This window comes from Nelumbo lutea, chromosome 2 (genome assembly GCF_056320005.1).
Source record: "Nelumbo lutea isolate HS-2025 chromosome 2, American lotus-T2T, whole genome shotgun sequence".
NCBI classification, from domain to species: domain Eukaryota; kingdom Viridiplantae; phylum Streptophyta; class Magnoliopsida; order Proteales; family Nelumbonaceae; genus Nelumbo; species Nelumbo lutea.
This window is the reverse complement of record NC_142685.1, coordinates 105,383,921-105,408,032: the sequence shown is the minus strand read 5'-3', so window position 1 is coordinate 105,408,032 and position 24,112 is coordinate 105,383,921. Positions and strand designations below refer to the sequence as shown.

The following is a 24,112-nucleotide window of genomic DNA, read 5'->3' as shown; positions in this document are numbered from 1 at the left end:
TATGGGATAGTCTCATTTCAGGACCTTAATTTTCAAATGAGATTATCCCTTACTTGAGATTTGTCGTTCATCTTCTACCTCTGGATTTTGGACGCAAACTACAATTGATAAAGGCTCAATTCAAATGTCGTTTGGCCGTAAATCATGAAAATGCTGTCACTGAACCGTTTCCCAAGTCTGAAGTTAGAAGAAGATGACTAGTACAAAAAATAATCAAAACATGAAAATTTTCATAATTTTATCTTCACAGTGAGAATAGTTTACAGAGTTAGACTTAAATGTATATTTCTGAAAGTTTAGTAAGCAGTCATACATTCATACATTTGAAAATTCAGGCACGAAAATAAGGGTACCCCAAAGTACAAGGTATCTGTATGCAATTTATCCTTTTTATTTTTATTCCCGAGATCCAATAATTGAGAAAGACAAGTTTAATGCGATTGAATTCAAGGAAATTGCTCTGGACATCATTCCTGATACATTGAACAAGGTGTAATTTACAAAAGGGCTAATGGTTTCAACTGTAAAATCAATCCCTATCCCTCTCTCTCAAGTTATTTGCAAATATGTGCCTTCTATTTTTGCCTTTAACTTTCTTTTTCTTTCTTTTTTGTTTTCTTTTGTTTGTAAAGAAGTAACGGGACATGCATTTATGTAGACCAAACTTGGCGGAGGAGTTCATACCTCACATTACCTCCACCATAACCTGTGGTTTCCTTGTGTTTTCCATTTCCGTTCCCCATCTTACCATTTGCTAAGGTGGGAGATGGTGGCATTTTGTCGATGATGCATGTCAGTGGAGAATCCAGTTCGTCCAATTCCTCATCGCTCGTATACCCTTTCCTCTGAACGACTGATACATTTCTCCCTAGCTGAGGTTTTCCTCCGGCATCGGCAACTTTTTCAGCCACATCAGCCTGGGTAGGAGGGGTGTAAACCACTGGAGAAGCAATATATGGGAAGCTGCTATTGGAGTCTCCGTTTGATGACCTCCATTCCACAATACTCTGAATTGAACACAAACATCGGATAAATTACCATCAGAAATGGACAAAAGATGATTCCGTTCCTGTGCTGTACAAATTTCAGATATTTTACTAATATTTATTTAACCAAAAAAAAGAGAACACACTACATGCGACTAGTGTCGCAGAATTACTCAACTATACCCCAGTGAATTTAGAACACGCCGCTGTATGGTGAAAAAGGCAAAATATCATGTCAAAACCGGTGACTGATTAAAACGCTGGCCTAGTTTTCTAAGAGAGGAAACCTAAAAGTACCATAGTAAAATGTCCTACCAGACAAATACAGTAAATATTCTGTGAGGTGGGACCTTGCTATGCTGAAAATCAATCTATGAGATGATTGTGGCAATGACCAAAAAAAAGCACCATAGGGGTTCTAATATTAACATTTGGAACCCAGGTAAATTTGGATGAGGTTCATCAAATGGTGATAAGACTACTTTTTTTTTTTTTTTTTTTTTGCTGCGAGCAATACCACCCAATTGAAGGGACAAAATAATCTGGCAGCAGAATCTATATGGTTTACTTGGTGCTTCAATGCACAGCATAGAAACATATTAGATTCAGAAATTTAAATGCAGTCAAAACAATACCTCAGCATTCAAGGCCTCTAGGACAGCCCCTGGGACAGGATCAGGGCAGAATTCATCAGGAGTAAAATTGCAGAGTATGCGCTTGACCAAGGGAAGACCAATGGAAGGGCATACCTATAGAACATGAAATTAGAAATTTTAGCAATCTTATTGTGTGGTTAGATGGCGCAAGAAAATATGTCTGGGTTAATAATATAATGGAATTGCAAGCTTGACCTCTTTTCTGATGGATCTGTCCATAAGCATGTCCTTTGGGAGCATTAAAAGATCGCTCAAGGCATTAAGTAGATAGAAGGACTTGGGTTGGGCATCCCCAACTCGTCTGAAATCATCCTCATCACTGGCCTGATCTTTTACGGAATCATCAGCATCCATGCCAAACAGATCAGAAAGCCATCTAGACCAATTACCTACCTGCATTTAGAGCAAAGACTTTCCTAATTAGTATTCATCATATCTTCAAACTAGCAGCCTCATAGTTGTACTGACATGTGTAAGAGGTCAGACAAACAACTTCTGTGCTGAATGCCTAACAAAACAGCAGTGTTTCAGCTGGCCTACAAGAAGCATATATGGTTCTTAAGAGAGAAAAGTATGAATAAAATAATAATAATGCAAGAAGTGCATGCAATCTCCACTCATGAGTACAACAATCAGGCTAATGTGCTTAATAAAACAAATGGATAATAATTAGAAAAAGAACATGCAGATAGATACAAAACATACAGAGTTTTTCAGTTGTGCACCAGATCCAAAGCTCAAGTCACCAGCTGGAATGGGCAGAACCTTTGAATCAACAATTGGGTCAGATACAGGATCGGTCGGGATCTCATGGGCTGACTCACGTAAAATAGCATTGAACATTGCAACATCAAGTCTTGCCACACACTGTTCCATTACCTGACAAGAAGAAAGATACAGAATTGCTTTGTTTCTAAAGTGAACAAAGCACAATTAAGTGCCAGAAATCAAGATCTCACAAGGATCTCTGCTACCTATGAAGTTGAAAAGAAGATAAGTGCCAGAAAAAGGCAGCCCAGTGCACGAGGCTCCCGCCAATGCAGGGTCTGGGGAGGAACAGATGTACACAGCCTTACCCCTGCAGATACACAGAAAAGCTGTTTCCAAGATTTGAACCCCAGTCACTGAGGTCACAATGGAGCAACCCAACCATTGTGCCAAGCAAGGCCCACCCTCTAAAGGCAGGAAAAACTAAAAACGAAAATCAACGGGTATTATCAGTACATACCATTCTTGCTAGTACTGGCAAGCAACCGCATTCATGCCCCTCTGCTCGAACAGGACAAACTCTTTGGAAGGCGTCCCGGAAAGCACTTTTCCAAAGGTTAATTGAAAAACTTCCCTGCTGCTGATCACCCAAGGCTGGCCCCAACAGCTTTCCAAAGCTTTTGTTGGTGTGCATATCTTCAACTGGAGGCTGCATGTGTGGAGTTAAGGTCTGAAACAAGATCACTTCAATCAGCTCAAAGAGAAATACATCAGATCCTAATTACAGAAATATGTATTAAACATGATAGCGACTACTACATATGGCAGAATATGAATTATTTAAATATGTAATGAGACTTCATTTTGAAATAAGTAAATTATTAGTAGCTTCAGTTATGCAAGGGACTCTGATATATTATGCATCCATACTCTTCTAAAAAGATTCATAAAGTGCATCTCTCTCATACCTGCCACCACACAGACTCGACAATCCGAGAGAAAATCCAGGATTCAACTTTCTCTAGTGCCATTATGAACGTACTCGTCTCCTGCCAGTCATCAACAATTTGCATGAAACCAAGTTTCTTCACCTGCTTGGGACCAGGACTGGCCTTCCACTTCAGTGATGAAGGCTTCCCTTCACTTATCTTTGCTCCATTTGCTTCAACAAACCTTGTAATTGGATTTGAGTGGTGTGAATTGCCAAAAGCTTGAGATATAATCTCTCTTAGGTCAATGGTATTTGATAACCAGAAGGTTAACCTGAAGAGAAGGAATGTTAGTCCACAAGAGAAGGAATAACAAGAAAACATTCTGAATTATTCAAATCATGTATGCAACATTTATGTCACCTTGAGACATCATTACCACAGGACTTGGCTATCAGTACAAGCCCTGAGGCAGTGTTCCTTGCAATAGTGGCTCTCTTGTCTTGAGTCCAATGCTTGCAAGCATGAATGTATAGCCTAGAAAGGCGTCGAGCAGGTGTGTGAACCTTATGTGCGGAGCTCCCATGCTCTGGTACAACAGAATAGAGTGAAATCTCAAGAGCAGCAATTTCTCTCAGTTCTTCTTCAAGTTTCTCAATTCTTTGCTCCATCTCTTCAATCTTATGATTCACAATTTCTCTCTGTTCTTCCAAACCATTCTTTTCTGTGTCAGCTGTTTCATCATCACTTCCAATACTATGAGCACCACTGGGTGCCTCATCCAAGGTGTTTATGTCCTTTACCTCATCAATAGCCTTATCATCAACTCCTTCAGATGATTCCGATGAAGGTTTTGGAGGAACTTTCATATTATTACTTTTATTATCTGAGAGGCCCTTAGAGTTCACCTTAGGAGACCCTTGGCTGGATTTTGTAGATCTCTTTGAAGTATTGTTTGAAACATTTTGTGATTTACTTGTTTCCTGGTGATTTTTTCTAATTGTTGATGAATGTGGACGGCTTTCAGAAGATTCCTTTTTTGCAAGCTTCTTGGGAACTCTTGAAACTCTTTCTACCTTGTCATCCTCTGTTGTCTGTATATCCCCTTGAGATGATACAGAATCTTTTGCCATCTCAGAATCAGATTCATCCTCCTTTCCATGCTTAGGATCCTTTTCCAAATCACTAGAATGATCTTCCATTTCATATTTGTTCCCTTTTGCAACCATTTGATCAGCATTTAGATCTGCATCTGTCTCTTCAGACCTGTCCACATCATTCACATAATGTATAACCATGTTGTCATAAACTTCACTAGTCTCTGTGCCTGCTGCATTTGAATAACTTACTGAGATATTGGAGTCAAGCTTAGTATCCGGTTTTCTAGATTCAACCTCTTTTGCATTCAACTTCTTGGAGCCATTCTCATGCACTTTGTGTTCTCTCCTGTAGCTTTGGATGGATCGTTTACTGTGGCTATTATTTGGTATGTCTTTCTTCCTCACCGTATCTCTCATGCTTTTTCTACTTCTTGCTAACTGCGGAATGAAAATAAAAAGCTATTGATGAAGGATAAAAATAACAAATAGTTGCACTCACAAAGCTCAATTTCCAGGACTTGTTTAATGGGAAATGCCTACTTGAGAACATCACCCCATCACCCACCGTAATATAAACTTGAGGATCAATTTCAACTAGAATAGAAGATAAATTCAACAAACAAGGAAGCTTGTGAAAATCAAGGATTAAAAGATGTATCAATTGAACCTTTGTGACATTTTCATGAATCAACATGAGTAATGATCATCCCAACCATAATGAACTAAACTAAAGAACATCATATCAAACATGTGTGCGCAACTATAACCATGTATAGACCTGCTTTGGCACATAACAGAGAACAAAATATGATATACTTCTAATTCAAAAATCCAACAAAAATTTACGCCAAGGCAATAATCAATTGACTAACTCCCGGTCCAGATTTAGATGCATGCACAAGTTTAAAGTTCAACAACGGTCATCAGACGACCACTAAGGGACGGAAATTTTTGCTACTACTGGGAAAAGATCAGAAGTATTTGAGTAAAAAACCGGGGCGGGGGAGGGGGGGAGGGGTTCTCAAAACAAGGGAACATGATTTATGAAACCAGATTCTGGACAAAGCTTAATAGAATGAGAGAATCTGGTTTATATTCTTTAAAGTCCAGAAATTTAAAGAAACAGAAAGTGGAATCCCGACTGAAAGAGCCAATTCAACCAAAGCATGAAATAAGCTTTTATCCCATCCGAGATCAATGTATGGCAGCATAAACCGGATCTATTTGGAATTCACTAACATCAACGAGCGGAAGCAAGTTCAAAACAACTAGTAAGAGAAATTAAATTTCCAGTGGTATGGAACCTATAAAATTTTTCCACATAAAGCAAAGCAATTATAATCTAGCTTCAATTAGTGTGAATTAATGAACTTCAATTCTAAGTACAAACCAGATAACAATCAATGTATGGTTTGGATGGCCAGCCTACATAAGAAAACCGACATCGAGAAAACTTGAAATCGTTGGAAACATACCGATCGAGCACCACTTGAAGGAAACGCAGCAAATTCCAACTTCCTCCACTAACCGAACAAGCAGAGATATAGAACAGAAGGAAAGAACATAGACTTACACAAAATATAACATAAAACAGCTTATATACTGCTAAATCAACTAGAAAAGCATAGAAAACGTGAAATCCCATAGAAGCGCCAAGTTCCTGCTTTGCAGAACATCGGATCAGATGATTCAGAGCACAATGAGCACATTTCGTCTGCATTTTTCTTGGAAGTAGAATCGAGAAGATAAGGCGACAAGCAACGACAAGAAGTTATGGACAAGTAAAAAGCATGCAAGCAGCAATCTTTGATATAACAAACAATAAAAATTATAGAATAAAATTCAGTAAAACCTTTTAAACTCTTTTCCTTTATCAGGCTTACAAAATTCAAACGCGAGTCTCATTCTCCGCCATTTTTTATTTACAGGTTTTCAGAGCTCCATTAACGAGATTTAATGGCCGCCTTTAAAGCTCGCTTACTTGCTCTCTCTCTCTCTCTCTCTCCGTAAATTGTGTCTGCAATGAATAAGTAAGTGTCCGAGAGAAGGACGATTGGCCAGATCGATCGAGGGAGTCTCTTTTAAAATGCCCAGCTGTTCGTACGGTCAGTATCAGGTTACCGGAGAAGGCTGTCGGTGGCTGAAACTGACTGGAAATTCCCGGTGAGTTCACATTGGCGCCCCACATCCACATCTCAGCGTGCATTAAGAACAAATTCGGAGATGTTTCCGAAAAACGGTTGAGATGTTCTGTGGGGCGCAGATGTGAATTCATTCCCGGTTGCTTTCTATCAGAGACCTGGCGCCGAATTCACATATGCGCCCCATCCTACGTCCGTACTGTTCTTCTCAGTTTCTCAACTTCTGGAAGATTTCGTGGTGTCCCATTGCTGACCGTCCAAATGGTGACCAACCTGGTGTGGGTCAGAGTCCACAAGAAGATAAACGGACAGGGTCATCTTCCACAATCAAGATAGAGCGAAATAGATACATTGACGATGAGTTTGATGTACTACATCATTGTCGTCTTTTATTATTTATTTATATGCCCAACACCAACATGCTACGGAAGCCTTCGGCATGGCAAAGGCAAACTGCTGTTAGCCTGTTTCCTACAATTCCCTTAAGGTCCAATTACCAAGAAAGGTCCATAATGCCTCCTATTAACAACATCATCATTACTGGACCCACAATCCCAAGTGGGCCAGCTTTTAAATAGAGAAGTGAGAAACCAACCAAAAAAATGTTGATGCACATTGATTCGTTGAGGCATTTATGTTTTCGAGGCTTAGATCTCATCATGTTTGATTTGAAATAAATCTAACGGCTCCAGATGGCTTGTTGGGCCCACTAGCGTGCAAGTAATTGATTGGTGATTACTGATTAACCGATTAAATGATCATCAAGAGTTATTTGGATGGTTACGAAATCCAATGATTTTAATTAGTTGTGGGCCATGTGGGTAGAAAAGTACAGAATTAAAGGGTGAGATGGTTGATGGGGCCCATCATTCATGTTTGCGAAAGCAGCAAGTGAATGATTGGATCTCCTGGTCCTAAGTTTGCTAATTGTTGCTCCTTCAAACGATAAGTCTGGCGTATTGACCAAGGTTAACCCTGTTGTGGAATTGCTTTTTCGAAAAAAACGGGGGTATTTTTGTCTTTTTATAGGTACTCCGCTTAAAGAAAGAAAGGACGCCCAAATCGCTGGCTCAGAAATATTGCGGAAAGTTCGTAGACATAATCGAAGGCACGAGAAAGCGCGGAAAGGTTTTATTGATGACTCGTTAAATGAGGACTTCCTTCAAAGGCCCCCATTTCCATGCACGTGGTTTGGTGAGTTTTTAGTAGGGTAAATTGCAAATTAGTACTCGAATTTTAAAACGTATCAATTTAGTATTTGAGTTCTCAAAACGTTTAATTTTGTCCAAAATTGTTAATTACCATTAAAGCTCAGTTTAGAAGGAGTATAAATATAAATTTGTAGAGTATAAAATCTTAAATTTTATATTATTTTGTATATATTTGTATTTGTACTTCTTAGAAATTGAGTCTAAGGCTTTATTTGGAAGGAGTGCAAATATTAATATATAGAGTGCAAAACCTTAAATTTATATATTATTTTGTATTTGTACTATTTCTAAACTGAGCCTAAATGACATGTGAAAAGATGCAAAAACCTTTTAGGTATTATCTAATTTTTTTTATTAGTCATTTAAATGTCCTAATTCAAATGTCTTTTAAGTTATTTATCGTTGTTTGGACTCAATCTTGGTTCTTAAAGAAGAATATGATAAACAATATCTTATTTTGAAGGATAATTTTGATATTTTCAAAAATTTTAAATTACACATGATCGCATTTACAGGAAACTGATACACTACCAATGATGAAGACTAAACTAGAACGTTTTAAAAGTTCAGATGCTGAATTGACATATTTTGAAATTTGGGTATCAAATAAGACTAGTCTCAAAGACATAGTATTAATATACAATTAACCCTTTTTAGTAATATTAGTCACGTAAATAACGTTTATCACTGAGACGTTCATTTGATTAAAGAATAGAAAATAAGATCATTGCCCTAGGCCTGAATTTATGTTTATGACTTATGACTTATGAGGACAGCAACAAAGGAAATCAAGTTGCATTTTAATGATATGTGAATAGGTGTAGTAGGAGTAGGATTAATCTTGTGGGCAAGAGATCCGAACTGCGTATTGTGTGCCTTTATTCTCTTCTATTGTATTCTTTGGGTCCCACCATTTTAATGTAGAGAAACAGCACTTGATTGGATACTTGGAAAGTGCTGGTGTGGTGTGACGTGGGTTTCCTCTCAACATAGAAAGCAGGAAATCATGGAAGGCTACCTGAAAGGCTGAAAGCCTGAAACCACAGTCCACAGATACCCCGTCTAATGGAAAACAGGAAATCCTGGTCCGCACCGTAATGGCCAATTCTTGAAAGTTGGAGGGTACTATAGTAATTCAACGGTCTTGTCCCCACAGTGGGCATCACTTTTCCATGCACGAGCAATCGACACCAACGGTGTTGTTCCCGCCAAATAAGTGTGCGCTTGTGAGGAGGGGGTTCAACCGTTCAAGCCAGAAACTGGAACCTATCCATTCGGGTTAGGTTCCAGATATTTGGAACCAATAATTTATTAAGATCAGTTTTAATATCGGTTTTCAAAAAAAAAAAGCATAAGGTTAATTGTAAGAATTTGTTCTTTCTTTACCTTAAAAAATTATTCTTTAAAAACTTGTTTTTCAATAATAATAATAATAATAATAATATAGTGAAAATTTTAAGGTTGATTTGTTTAGGAATCAGAATTGGAAGTTTGGAATTTCGATTTCAAACAGGAATCGGAATAATAATTAGAATCAGCTCGAGTGGGATTTCCAAGGGAGGGGGAGGGAATGGCCATTCTCTTAAATGGGATGATGCCATTCCACCAGGAATGAGAATGGGATTCCAATTCCTCCCAACCAAATAGTTGGATCCAATTCCAAGCCCCTATTCTAATATGGTTCAAAGGTCTGTTTAGTATGCGGGAAAAGGGGTCTAGAATCTCTAACTATTTGATTGGGTGGAATGGGAATCCCATCCCTATTCTTAGACTTCTTTGTGGGATGACATTCCCCCATTTGAGAGAATGGCCATTCTCTCCCCCTTCCTTGGGAATGAAATCTCATCCCAACTAATTCTAATTCCCATTCTAATTCTTGTCTAAACCAAATAGGCTATGGAAATAGATTCCAATTAGGGATGGCAACAAGGCAAGTTTGATGAGGATTTTGCAAATTCTAGACCCTACTTGCCCCAAAACCCATAGCAGGTTGGATTTTGAGAATAAAAACCCTCCCACGTGCATAAAAACGCAAAACCCTCCTATTATTTTATAAGCAATAAATAAGATAACACAAACAAAGAACAAAATTTTCAATTATTTGATTAAGACATGTAAAAAACACATAAACTATCAATTATCCTTCACATGAAATTCAAATTATTATTAAGTTCAACAATTAATATATAAAATTTATATGCTTTCTAATAATATGTGGGTTAAGGAGGGTCAGGTTTAGCCTAACATTGTACACTACCCATACTCGTATGGGTTATAGAATCTCAAAACCCATATTTCAAACAAAAAAACCATCCCTGTCAAGGCGAGAAGGGTAGAGATTGCCATCCTTAATTTTGATTCCAATTCTGAAGGATTTTGATTTTGATTCCAAATATAAACCAAATAGACCCTAATCATAATCAAAAGTTAAATAAACACAATTGCTATCACTTTCATTTGTATTTGCACTCTTGCTAAACAGAGCCTTATAGATAACAATAAGAGTCCATTTGGTTTACAAACAAGATCAAAACTGGAATCCCTAGGAATTAAAATCGGAATCACTTATACCTGATGTTTGTTTGCTACGATCAAGAATTAGAATCGGATTCCAATTGTTGTTTGGTTCATTTGGAGTTTGAATCAGAATCTACTGAAAAAATTCAATTTTATATTAGTCTTTTTATTAGTTTACTAAAATTGTATTGTTTTTGTTTACTATTTTAAGATTAATTTATTATTACTTAATTATTAATATGTTAATATTTTATTATTACTTTAATTATATTATATTAATATTTTGTTTATATTTAATTATTATTATGATTATTATTTAATAAATAATATATTTGCTTTTTATTGTTAAATTTATTAATATTTTATTATAGTACTATTATTTTATTACTATTTTTCAATATTTGTGTTAATACTTTACTAATATTTTATTATTAATATATTATTATTTATTATCACCTTATTATTAATTTACTGATATTTTATTATTTATTAACATTAGCTTGAGGGGGGTTTGATGAGTTATTTACTTCTTGATTGACTCTGAGTAGGAATCCCATTGCCACGGGGGAGGGGGGGGCATGGAGTGACCATGCCCTCTTATAGGGGAATTTTATTCCCAAGAATCCTGTTCCTACCAAACAAATAGTTAGAATCTGAATGAATCATTCTAATTCCAATTCTAGGCACCTATTCCAAGAAATCAAACGGACCCTAAATTTTCTTTTCTCCTATTTATTAGAAATGGTTGCAACTTGGAGGTTGAAAGCTTAGGGATAGATTTCTTAATTGATTTAGGAAATTAAATGTTTTTCTTTTTTAAGATGAAAACTAAATAGCTAAATAGCTCAAGTCTTTGATAGAGTTCCATTTATCTAATTCGGAAAATAAACTAGGGGACATCTATCCAGTATCCACATGGTAGGTCTGAACCACTATTCTAATTTAAATTAGGAATATATGGGACCCTTGCTCCTTTTATGAGGGACCCACTTTATTATTTAGTTCCTTTTATGAAAGGGAGGTTTAGCCACATGTTTTAAAATTTAAAGCAAATCTCTCCACATTTTTAAGACCAAATAGGAATTGATTGGGTCCAAGAACTTAATGGGTTGTTGCTAAAACACCGCTATAGTTTGTAACTGGTTTAATTACTTAATCGACCTTTTGTAAATTAAGAACCATTAGTATTGCAACATGGAAGAATGGTCACATAATTACTAAAATTGAGTGGGAAATGTTTAGTCATGAGCCCATAGTTTATTCCAAAAGTACCCTTCAGACCTCATATCAAGCCTTTACAAAGAAATAATGTTTTGGGTATGGCCGTATGGGTTCTTCTTTTACAACAATTTATCTTATTTCTACTAATTAATGGAGTGGTTGCTAATGTTTTATCATGGGCAAGACTGATATTTCTTTTGATATCTGTGGGCAAATTCATTAAACAAATTACTCAATTACATCATATTTCAAAACAGGAATCAAGAAATCGGGTGATAATAATCAAGTTACAGAAAATGAAGAAAGAGCACATTTGGCAAGACACTTTGCAACCCACACATTGAATGATAAAGATCAAATTGGAATGTTGAAGTATTCATCAATTCTAATGTCCAAGTTGTCTTGTAGGTGCTAGTAGTAGCAAGGAATGTTGGGTGGATTATTGATAAGCATAACATGATCAAATCAGCTATGTAATTGGGTCGATACACCTACCTACCTCAAAGGCTCAAATAATGTATTAGATATTTGCTATTAGTAAAGGGACTCATGAATCCCAGACAACGCCATGAGCGTTGTCTAGCCGGCCATTCCATTTAAGAAGCTTTGTCCTCTTGTCTTGGTTAATACAGTTCGTCAGGTTGTGGAGTGTGGTTGGGTCGTGAGTGTCGCTACTCAGAGGCTCGGGCAGAGCCAGGACCCTCACGGCCTCACTTCACGTGAGGTGTTTTCTGCCAGCATTGAGATCTCACATAAGCACTTGGTATTGATATTGGAGGCCTGGATCCGTCGAGGAGTTTTTTTTTTTTTTTTTTGAGGTCCATTGACTTTACTATGCGAGAGAATTTATAATTACATGAGTTTCATCGGAGTCTTCCAGTTTTGGAGGAACGTTCAATCATCTTATCTAAAACTCGGCATATTTCTTAAACCCTGACTTTTCAAAACCTTCACAAACCCCTGTCAATGAGTTTTATTACCTAAAATTCACCTTCCATTATATTTTCATTATTTCACTCTTTGTGATTGTTAATATAAATTGTCCATCTAGGAATGTCAACAGTATTCAAAAATTCGATTTCGAATTCAAGATTTAATATAATCGAGTTGAATTTAGAGAATTTGAATATCTAATTGGTCGAATTCAGATATCCTATTCATACCGAATAGATAATCGAATTCGAATTTAGACATGACCTAATTCAATTCGATAAAAATCTAAATTAGACTGATTATTTAATTTTTATATATAATATATAAAATATTTAAATATTTTATGTAAATTATATATACAATAATTAAATTATATAAATAATTTATATATTTATATATTTATATAAATAAATTATTTATTTTATATAGTTATTAATTACCTACAATAATTAATTGGTCAAATTCAAATGCTAATCGATTATTCGAATATTTAATCGAATTCGAATTCAAATATTAACTTTCTAGTCGGATTCAAATTCGGATATTGCCAGGTTCGATTCGAACTCGATCCAGTTACACCCCGGTCCATATAAGCATTTGAGTATTTTACATGACCAAACTATCCCTGAATGGTAAGTCAAGCTTATTAAATATTTTTCATAATAATTACCCCTAACTCAGGCCGGGCCCACAATAGTCATAAATAATTTTATCATAAAAATATTTAATAAGGTTGACTAATTTGATCATCTAAAATACTTAAATGCTTATGTGGACAACTATTAATGGAAGTTGAGTTTTAAACAGTAAAGCTCATTTTGGAGGTCCTGAAATGTCATGATGAGTTTTAGATAATCTCCTTTTAATGAACCACATGTTTGGCTCTTAGAGGATTGAACCATCCATTATGTAAGTGTTTCTTTTTTTTTTTTTCTTTTTTTTTTTTTGTGGTATTATACAATACACACTAGAGGGGACTCGTGTGGTGACAGAGAAGAGTGCACATGAGGTCCATTGGCCATAGCCATACATATAACAAAGAGAACCTGCAATTCCACAAATTCAATCTTCGGCTTTCCACTTTCAGGGTGACAATGACTCTCAATTATTGGGTCAAGGATATTGTTTTGATATCACATAATATACATTAGAGGGGATTCAATGCTTGATTATTAACGAGATGGAGATTTCTTTCTCTCACACCTTGAGGGGATATATTGGCTAATAAAGGGATAAATGAGGGCTCTTGTGGTTTTCTTACAGCCGATTTTCAGTTTCACCAAGACCTTTTGGCATAAAGTCATGAAGATATTATCAACCTTCCTATGCCGTGCATTGATTATTGATTTTTCTTTGTGTAGTGGGGATGCAAGAGAGTTAGGGTGAGATTATTGTATCTAGGTGGGCAAGACGGTCTATCTCCTGCCCTGTTTTATGTGATTTTTGCTATTATTTAATAAAATTTTAGGGTAAGTATATTGTACTCTACCTCAGAATTCTGAATTCCATTGCAGATTTTCAATAATTCAAAATTTCAAATACCTTCACCTAAACACTAATGTTCGTCTATATATTAGCATTAATTCCGAATTGACACCTATTCCGACTATACAGTGGAGATAAGAATTGTGGGGTGGACTAAACAGTAAAAACCCTTAAAATTTTAGATGGTGCCCCTCCACCTGGAGTAATATTTGAGGTTAAAAAAAAAAACATTAGAGGTGATTCAGGGGCAAGGATAAAATAGGGTACACATAAGACTCAATAACCATACCATAAAGAGCCCAGGTACTCGGAGTGACCATCTCAACTAATCATCAACCATAAAAGAAGGATCATATGTATGAGATTTTTTGGTAGTGAGTCATGATTTAGGTGGTTTTGCAATATTGACTTGAGCAGGGCTATCTATGGGTCGTATAAGGCTTAAGTCAGTGTAGTCCTCGCTATCTGAGTATAAAGGGTTTAGCAAAGTATAACCAGCAGAACTTTGGCTTGGTGAATTAACAATAACCCAGCAGACTTTTAAATACACACACATTGGGGTCTCTTCTTTATCATGTGTTAATGTATATACACATATTGGTTAGAATACTAATTGGGTCATAATAGGTAAAATCATTTTTAACCCTATCATAATCAGGACTCAAAATGAAAATTTGGAGTAAGTTCTACTAAAATTTAGGGCTGTTCATAAGAAGACTCAAACCGATCAGACCGATTAACCTGGGCCAACCTAATCCTAGTTGGTCGGGTTTTCTTTAGCATCGGTTGGTTTCGGGTTACTAAAAAGCATAAACCAATGGGTCGATTTGGTTTTGGTTTCCACACATGAAAATCGAAAATGAATCGACCCGAATCGACTTAGTTTCTAGTTAGTACTTAGTAGTTAGTACCTAACTTAGTTTCTATTTTCTAGCTAATTATAGTTACTTATAGTTTCTACTTTCTAGTATTCTCTTTAGGAATGCCATTAATGGCAAGCATTGCATGACAAGGAATGCCATTAATAGTTTCTTGCATTTTTTTGGAAGGTTTAAAGAAATGATCTTATTCTCTAAGGTCCTTTACACCAAATAGGTAATTACAATTAGGTGTCTTTTTTTAGAAGCCTTCTTAAATTTTCAAATTTCAGTATTCTTTTTCTAACACAATTTGACTTTCTCATTTCTTTGTAACTTCTGACTTGGTCCGCCCTTACTCCGTTAGCCCCTCAACTCAAGCACTCAAAATGACCCAAACCGACCCAAACCAACCAGGTTGGTTTTGCCTAACACAGGGTCGGTTTCAATTTCATTTTCAAGCAACCCAACCAAGTTAGGTCGGTTGGAAAAATAACAGTAAACCAACCCAACCCGACCCATGAACAACCCTACTAAAAATCAAGACTCAAAATGCTAATTTTGGCCTAGTGGATTGACTTGGACCATTAACGGCCCTGAGTCATAGATAGGTAGAAGCTTGGGCCCAAAGACAAAAGGATTACTAGTCTACTACTAGGTCAGTACCAAAATCCAAGTGCATGGATTGCTAATTGAAATTAGGGGTGTTCATGTTAGGGTATTCCCTAGAAACATGGTTTTCAAAATTCAACCAGATCGGACGGTTGGACCAAAAATGGAACCGGTCAGGTGATTGGTTCTATTTTACCCTAAAACTGTTATTTCACCAAAAAATGTTGATTTGGTCAACAAACCCCTGACCTTGGCAGTCAAACTATCCAATGATTTTGGCCATTTTTTGTTTTTTTTTTTTGTTAGAACAAGCCATTTGTTCAGTTCAAGCAATTGGACTGTTCAACCCAGAAATCAGACCCCTGATCGTTTCAGTTTTAAAAACCTTGCCTAAAAGTTAGGTTCTCTAACAATTGATATGGCACTATACAAAGCACAATGGTGAAACATGATTCTTCGATGATGATGATATTTTGTGATGTGGGTTAGCTTGGCCCAACCCACATAGGTCTGGGAGGCCCAACCCACTAATGCCTGCTAATGTCAGAGACACTAGGAGGGAGCCCTAATACCTCCATACGGAGCCAATCACATAATTATCTGGCATACCGCCAAGGCCTGCAGCCTGACCTCGTACGACTCTCATCCGAGGCGTTCATCTTCACCTACCACTAGCATGCTCAAGTATAAATAAGAGGTAACTACCCCTTAAAAGGGGCTGGAATAGATTAACTCCAACATCACTTGCTCATTTACTTCCTACACCTACATTATCTACCAAGCATTAATTCAGGGAGATTTGATGCAAACAAGGACTCTCTCCATGAGCACTTTTGCACTCTCCCCCGCTTCACACCTTGTACTAACTTTAGCATCGGAGCCTTTGCCTCGGGTATCCACCCCGAGGTCTCTAACACTCCCTGTCTTGTAGTATCCTAGGTCACCAGGGACTTTTGCCTCAACTCACAGTCCTCGGAAGGAGTATGCCGCCTCGGTTTGTTGTCCTTGGCTTCGGTCAACCTCTTCTGAGGCCTCGAGGTCCTCGGCTAACACTCGAAACTCGAAGAGTGAACTTACCTTGTTGCCCTCGGCCAACCCGTACGGCAACAGTTGGCGTCGTCTGTGGGAAATGTGGTTGCTAAGACGACCCCTACTCCAAGATAAACAATAATAACACTCTAGATCCAAAACCCCTTTAAGCTCGGAAGTCATGGTGAGGAGAGATAGGAACAATCTGAACTAGCTACCTACGAGCAGTTTCAGGCCATCCTCGATCATTTGGACCGCCTCACCTAACAAATGAAAGAAGTATGCCCCCGAGCCGAGGTCCCTCTCAAAGCGACCGCCCCGTTGGGGTGTCAGAGGATTAGGGCTGATGCGAGAACATCGAGGTACCAGCCCTCGGCCACGGTAATCTGCTGACCGAACCGTCAAAATCGTGCAATAACTGCCTCCCGGACTCACCTCGAAGGAATGTCTGTCCTTCTAGCCAGAGGGAGAGTGTGCCCGCTCAATCCGAAGACAGTCATCAATCTTTGGAGCAGCACCACCGTCGTCGTAAGGAGGACCCCAAGGACAATGGCGTGCAGTTCGGCCACCCTGGAGTTCGCTCTTGAGGCGAGAGCCAACACCATTCCACTCCACCTCTTGTCTCAGACCTCAGGAACGTTCTGAATGACCGTCACGCCCACAGAGGAGCGCACAACCCAGTCTCAGAGTATTCGGGAGCCCGAGCTGACACCCATCGGGTCTGTGAAGACAAAAGTAGGGCCCATGCCCATGCTGAACTGGGGCTTTCCAAGTTGCAAGCCAAGATTAGGGCCGTCAAGGACGAGCTCCACCAGGTTAAGGAGAGCTGAGCAGACGCCTCAACCAGTCACTGCAACTTTGCTGGTCGCATGGATGTGTTCACCCCAGAAATCATTTCGGAGACTCTCCCCCCACACTGGAGACATACAACGGAAGCACTGACCCCGATGACCACTTGGAGGGTTTCAAAGCGCTCATAATACTATATGGTTATTCTGACGCCTTGACGTGCCAAACCTTCCAAGCTACCTTCAGGGGGCCGCTCGTCACTGGTTCTCTAGCCTTCCTTCTCGATTAATCAGCTCGTGGGAGCAGTTTACAACCTTGTTCCTCGCCCACTTCATCAGTAGTACACGATGCCAGAAGAGCGTAGTCTATCTAATGTTGCTCAAACAGGAGTCAGGTGAAAGCCTACGGTCTTACATCGACTGCTTCAAGAAATAAGTGCTCGAGGTTCGAGACCTCGACCTTGTGGTCCCCATGCATGCATCCATCAACAAACTCTGCCCCGGCTCGGCTCTTAAGTGCTTAGTTGCCAAGACCCTACCGAAGACTAAACTCAAATTCCTCAAAAAGGCCAAAAAATACATTACAGCCGAAGAGGCTTCGGCTGGGGACAACCTAGAAAAGCTAGTCGAGTGGCACGACGGGCCACCGGAGAAGAAGAGGAAAGGTGGAGATCAGTGCCACCCTGACAACAATGGTAGCAAAGACAATAAGAATCCATTGGCTTCGGCCTTGCCTACAAAGACTACACGCCACTCAACTCCACCCACACTCAGATACTGATGTAGATAGGGGAAGAGAAGTTTGTGAAGTGGCCAACGAAGTTGAAGTAGAACCCCAAGAGGGGGAACCCTACGAAGTACTACAAGTACCACCGTGGCACTAGGCATGACACTGATGACTCCTACAACCTAAAGATTGAAATAGAGTCCCTCATTCGTCGAGGACACCTCAAGCAGTTCATCGGAGGAGAGGTTGGCGTCTCGTCATCCCAGTAGCACCAGCACCAGCAAGTGGCAGGCATCATCGACATCATCGCCGGGGGCATGGCCTTAGGTGGAGCCTCGGCCTCGACTTGAAAAGCCTATGCCAGGCAGCTCAACATCCAGGAGCCTGCCCCGAAGAAGCAAAAGTACCCGAACGCTCTGCAGAGGCAAAATGTCCACATGCCCTCATCTTCACCGACGAGGACTTAGAAGGGGCTACTATTCCCCATGATGATGCCCTTGTAGCTGCAGCCATCTTCTTCAATTTTATGGTGAAGAAGATCTTGGTGGATAGCGGCTCATCAGCCAACATCATTTTTTACAACACCAATGAAGCTCGCGCGAGAGCAACTCCAGCCAGCTGATGCTCCTCTCTTCGACTTCTTCAGCAGCATCACTAGGCCAGAAGGAAAGATTACCCTACCCATCACGGTAGGGACAATGCCACACCAACTGACTTGGATGCATGTGTTCCTAGTGGTGAAGGTTGCCTCTCCCTACAACGCGATAATGGAAAGACCAACCCTTCATGCACTAGGGACAACCATGTCTGCTTATCACCTAGCCCTTAAGTTTCCTACCAAGCAAGGCATTGGAGTCGTTCGCGGGAACCAACAGATCACCCACCAATGCTACGTGGTGGCACTGAAGGGAAATAATAAGGAGGCCTTATCAATAGAAGGCCTCAAACCCTAGGAAGAACCAACAAGCCGAGGCCAACCAGCTGAGGACCTCGTATCGGTTCTCCTAGATGAGTTAGCCCTAGAAAGGGCAGTCCGCATCAGGTCCAACCTCTCCCTGAACACCTATCTAAACTAGTAAGTTTCCTTAGAACTAACGCTGACGTCTTTGCTTGATCTGCTGCTAACATGCTCAGAATTGACCCTTCGATCATTACTCACAGGCTGAGCGTGGACCCGAGCTCTAAGGTAGTTTGGCAAAAGAAGATGAACTTTGCACTGGAACGATGGAAGGCTATAGGAGAGAAAGTTGATAAGCTACTCGATGCCAGCTTCATCCGTGAGGTACATTACCCCAACTGTCTGTCTAACTTGGTTTTGGTAAGGAAAGCTAATGGGAAATGGTGGATCTGTATTGACTTCACAGACCTTAACCGAGCCTGCCCGAAGGACAGTTTTCCTTTCCCGATGATAGATCACCTCATCATCACCACTGCAAGGTATAAATTACTCAGCTTCGTGGATGCCTTCTCCAGGTACAACTAGATCCAGATGCACCCTGACGAGGAGGAGAAGATATCTTTCATCACTGAGCATAGCATGTATTGCTACAAAGTAATGTCGTTCGGCCTTAAGAATGCAAGGGCCACCGACCAGTGCCTTGTCAACAAGATTTTCAATAATCAGATGGGAAGGAATGTGAAAGCTTACATGGACAACATGGTGGTGAAGAGCCTAAAGGCCGAAGTGCACACCTCGGACTTGGCCAAGACCTTTGATACTCTGTATAAATTCAACATGAAGCTCAACCCGAGCAAGTGCGCCTTCGGGGTTACCTCTGGGAAATTCTTAGGCTTTGTCGTTACTCAAAGGAGCATTGAAGCCAACCCAAGCAAGGTACAAGCCATACTAGACATGGCACCCCCTCGGTCAGTAAAGGAGACTCAGAGACTCACCGGCAGAATAGCCGCCCTTAACCGTTTCATGTCAAATTTGGCAGTCCGCTGCCTTCCCTTCTTCAATGCCATCAAGAAGCTGAAAGATTTCTAGTGGACGAAGGAGTGCCAGCGTGCCATCGACAAGCTCAAGCTATACCTCGCCTCACTCCCACTCCTTGCTCGGCCAATATCAGGGGAACCCTATATTTGTACCTATTAGCTAGAGACGAGGCCATCAGCTCAGTCCTGGTGAAAGACGACGGAGTCCAGAGACCTGTATACTATGTCACCAGGGTCCTCAGTGACGCCAAGACCCAGTACCCTGAGGTGAAAAAGCTAGCTTACGCCCTCGTCACCTCGGCCAGGAAGCTCAGGCCGTATTTCCAAGCCCACTCCATAGTGGTCCTGACAAATCAGCCCCTTAGGGTCATCCTCGCCAAGCCAACGACTTCGAGATACTTGATTTGGTGGGCAATAGAATAGTCAGAGTTTGACATACGGTACCAACCGAGGCCCACGATCAAAGTGCAAGCCTTGGCCAACTCCGTAGCAAAAAACACTTTCATTAGGCCCCTCGTCCGACCTCGCGAAGATGAGCTAGAAGAAGCACGACGGATAGAAGAGGTTCCCCTGCGTGTAGACATTTTATCAACTATTCATCCAACGCCAAGGAGGGTGGAGTGGGCCTCATTCTCCACACCCCCGATGATGCCATCATAGAATATGCACTAAGATTCGAGTTCCCTACATCCAACAACGAAGCCGAGTACGAAACCCTCTTGGCAGCGTTATAGATTGCCAGAGACCAAGGCTCCAAGAACGTTGAAGTCCTCAGCGACTCGCAGCTGGTGGTGAATCAAGTCAGTAGTGAGTATAAGGCCAAAGAACAAAGCATGGCTAAGTACTTCGACAAATTTCAAGAGTTAGCTCGCCACTTCCAACACTTCACTATGCAGCAAGTCCCGCGAGCCGAGAATTCCTAAGCCGGTGCCCTCTCCAAATTGGCGAGCACCTCAAATGTGGCCCTCGGCCACACTGTGCGCATGGAAAGACTAGCCTGGCCCTCCATAGAGGACATCCAAATCCTACCTGTGGAGGCCAAACCATCTTGGATGGATCCTATTATTGACTTCCTATTGATGGAGAGGCTACCCGATGACAGGAACGAAGCCCGACAACTTCGATGATAGGAAGCACACTACACTTTGCTAGAAGGAAAGTTGTATAGGAGGTCCTTCACCTTTCCTTACCTCCGATGCCTCCACAGGGAGGAGGGTGAGTATGTGCTCTAGGAAATTCACGAAGGCATCTGCAACAATCACCTCGGCAACCGGACACTAGCCCAGAAAACATTAAGGCAAGGGTACTTCTGATCGACACTTCACAAGGATATGACCGAGCTGGTGCGGAAATGTGATCAGTGTCAGAGACATGCTAACCTCTACCATCAACCAGCTATCACCCTCTCAGCCCTCACCAGCCCCTAGCCCTTTGCCAAATGGGGGATGGGCCTCCTCAGCCCCTTCCCTCAAGCAATGAGAGGCAAGAAGTACCTCTTCGTTGCTGTGGATTACTTCACTAAATGGGTGGAGGTTGAACCCCTAGCCACTATCACTTCGTGGACAATTCAAAACTTCTTTTGGAATAACATTATTTACTGCTTTGACCTCCTTCACATGCTAGTCATGGACAACGAAAAATAGTTTGATGACGCTAAGTTCCAAGAATGATGCACCTCCCTTGGCATCAGGCAACAGTACACCTCGATGGGGTACCCCCAGACCAACGGCCTAGCCAAGGTCACAAACAGAACCATCCTGGACGGACTAAAGACTAGGTTGGATAGAGATAAAGGCCTGTGGGCCGACGAAGTACACAGAATCCTCTGAGCGTACCGAACCACACCTCAGACAGCAATGGGAGAAACCCCTTTCGGCCTGACTTATGACAAGAAAGTAGTGATCCCAGCGAAGATTGACCAACCCACGCTTTGGATCCAAGGGTATACCAAGGACGAGAATAATGAAGCACTCAAAGTAAACTTAGACCTGCTGGAAGAAACCCGAGAACAAGCACAAATTAGGATGACCACCTATCAGTAGCGAGTGGCCCGCTACTATAACTCCGGAGTGAAAGAAAGGCACTATAGAGAAAGAGACCTTGTCCTTAGGAAGGTCATGGTTCCTGAACCTGGAGTAGGAAAGTTGGGCCACAACTGGGGAAGGCCCTTACCGGATTAAGCAAGATCTTGGCCCCGATGCATTTCGACTAGAAAACCTAGATGGAAGACATGTCCCCCGTACGTAGAACTCAAAGAACCTCTGCATGTACTACAGATGAATGTAATTTATTGATGAAAGTAATGAATGAATGAAGCAAAGTTCCTCTTCATTTCACCTCGTCACCTTGTCACCTTGGAGCGTGGTGACCCCCTCGGCTATTTGCACTTAGCGCAAAGAAAATAACGAGATAGAGCTCTCGGCTTTGTCGGTGGGACGCCTCCGCCTCCCCCGAGAAAACACTTGGTAAGAACGAGTTAGATGAGATGTACCCCGATGGTGCTAATCCGTCGTAGCTCTCCATTCACCCAAGTACCTTAGTGGTATACTTTGGCCCTAGACCTTGGCTAGGGTGCTAGGTATCTTCGGCCTCGCCTGGGATAGCATAGGATTTGGAGGCTAGGCGAGCCCCGCCTCGGGAGTATGAATCCACCTTGACTCCTAATATCCCGACAAGTTGAGATGAGCATGCAAATAAACGAATACTAAAAAATAAAAAAGAAAAGGGAAGAGGCAACATGCACAAAACCCAATATACACAAAAAAGGGCTTCATTCACTATTCAATGTTGATCTTGTACAGCCTTTACAAAATTTTGTATTGCCTTCAAAAAATGAAAAAAAAAAGAAACAGGTGGCATGTATTACAACGAAAAACAAAGGAGGAGGGGAAGGGTCTACGCCTGCTCCTCGTCATTGGTAGGAGGTGGACGACCCCTTTGGTTGGGGGAGCCTCGGCAAGAGCGTCAGGGATCAACTGGAGTCCCTCGACATCAAAATCCAACAGCACCAGTAGGAGTGCCTTCTTGGTATCTTCAATACCGTTGAGGTAAGATGATGAAGCATACTTCGCCAATGCATCCAGGTAGTTGGAAGACTTCTTGTTTGCCTCCATTGCCTTGGTCGTTGCTTTCTTTGACTCCTCTATCGAAGCTAGGACTTTGGCAGTTTTCGCCTCTGTCTCGGCAGCCCTCTTTCGGCCTCGACAGCTCATCTCTCCGCTTTCATGATGATGCTCTCCAGCCGCACCCACTTCACTTGCTCTTTGGAGAGCCCTTGCCGTGCCTCCTTCAGCTGAGCTTCGAGGTGATCCCAAAGCGATTGTTCGTCCAGAGCGCCTTGCGATTGTTAGCAAGGGATTTTACCTGGCACACGTCCAAGGAGCTATCAAACTCCGAACGTGGGACACCAGCATTAGCCACCCTTCGAGCAACACTCCCTTCTACTAGTTCGACAACGAGTTCCACGGCATCACCCTCGGAGAAAGGAGATCCCCAGGCTCCCTCGGTGATGCCGAGGCAACGCTTTCATGGGGAGAGTCATTTCCCCGGTGACTGCCCTCAACACCTCCCAAGGTTAACTTCTCCCTCAAAACGGCCACATCCGGTCAGTGGGGGACTACAACTAAAGAACCTAGAGAAGACAAGGGAGAGGGGGTTGCAGGAGAGCTCCCTCCCGAGATGTTCAGGAGTTCATGGCACTTGGGACTAGAGTCTGAAAATGACATGTTAAGATTACCTAAAAGTGGGTGGAATGTCCTGAAGAAGGGAAGTAAAGAAGTTCCGAAGACTTGAGAGTTGGGGATCTGCATTCACTCAAGAGCAAGGATGTCTAAGTTCAAATAGAGAAGAAAAGCACTGTCAAGGCCCCTATTTAAAGGAAAATTAACGGCCTGGATGTCTCTAAATCTGACGGTTGAAACCAATCCACTCCTAACATCCAACTGTGATGTGCCACCTAGCGTAGGCCCTTGAAAGACGAAACGACGCCCAAAGCAACAATTCAGATCGACACAGATCCAACGGACGCAGGAGGCCCCTAGCATAGGCCATCGAAATACGAAACAACGCCCAAAGCAATGGTTTAGATTGATGTAGATCCAATGGATGCGAGATCCCCCCACTCCTACGAAGCAGTTTTATAGCACCCTCCCTAATGCATGCCCTTGGAAGGCGAAACTATGTCGGGTGAACTGCGAAAACCCCCCGCGGAAACCCACCGAGTGAATCGAAAGGCCTACTCATCACGAACCATCGGTCAGACCGTTCAACCTAGCAAA

At 41.1% G+C, this 24,112-nt stretch overlaps 1 protein-coding gene across 6 annotated transcripts; it reads right to left on the bottom strand.

The window, feature by feature from the left end:
* Positions 1 to 371: 371 nt before the first annotated feature.
* LOC148872510 (uncharacterized) lies at positions 372 to 6,438 on the bottom strand. Of its 6 annotated transcripts, none has more exons than XM_088972129.1 (9): positions 6,263 to 6,435; positions 4,629 to 4,817; positions 3,703 to 4,545; positions 3,319 to 3,613; positions 2,871 to 3,080; positions 2,348 to 2,521; positions 1,838 to 2,035; positions 1,622 to 1,735; positions 372 to 1,007 (listed from the first exon to the last, which is right to left on the bottom strand). In XM_088972129.1, exons 2-9 carry the CDS (start codon positions 4,682 to 4,684, stop codon positions 651 to 653), a joined length of 2,247 nt encoding a protein of 748 aa, XP_088828255.1. In that variant the 5' UTR covers positions 4,685 to 4,817; positions 6,263 to 6,435; the 3' UTR covers positions 372 to 650. The 6 variants fall into 6 exon arrangements, with proteins under 6 accessions (XP_088828255.1, XP_088828256.1, XP_088828257.1 ...); XM_088972130.1 differs by having other exon boundaries at positions 6,232 to 6,434; XM_088972131.1 differs by having other exon boundaries at positions 5,855 to 6,266.
* Positions 6,439 to 24,112: the final 17,674 nt, after the last annotated feature.

Bases quoted from the DNA above. Each gene is read 5' to 3' on its own strand.
- LOC148872510 (XM_088972127.1), bottom strand. From the start codon at position 4,796: ATGAGAGATACGGTGAGGAAGAAAGACATACCAAATAATAGCCACAGT. The intron at 3,081-3,318 runs GTATGAGAGAGA...ATCTTGTTTCAG, and splicing joins TCGAGTCTGTGTGGTGGCAG to ACCTTAACTCCACACATGCA. The intron at 1,008-1,621 runs GTATTGTTTTGA...TGTTCAATTCAG, and splicing joins TAGAGGCCTTGAATGCTGAG to AGTATTGTGGAATGGAGGTC.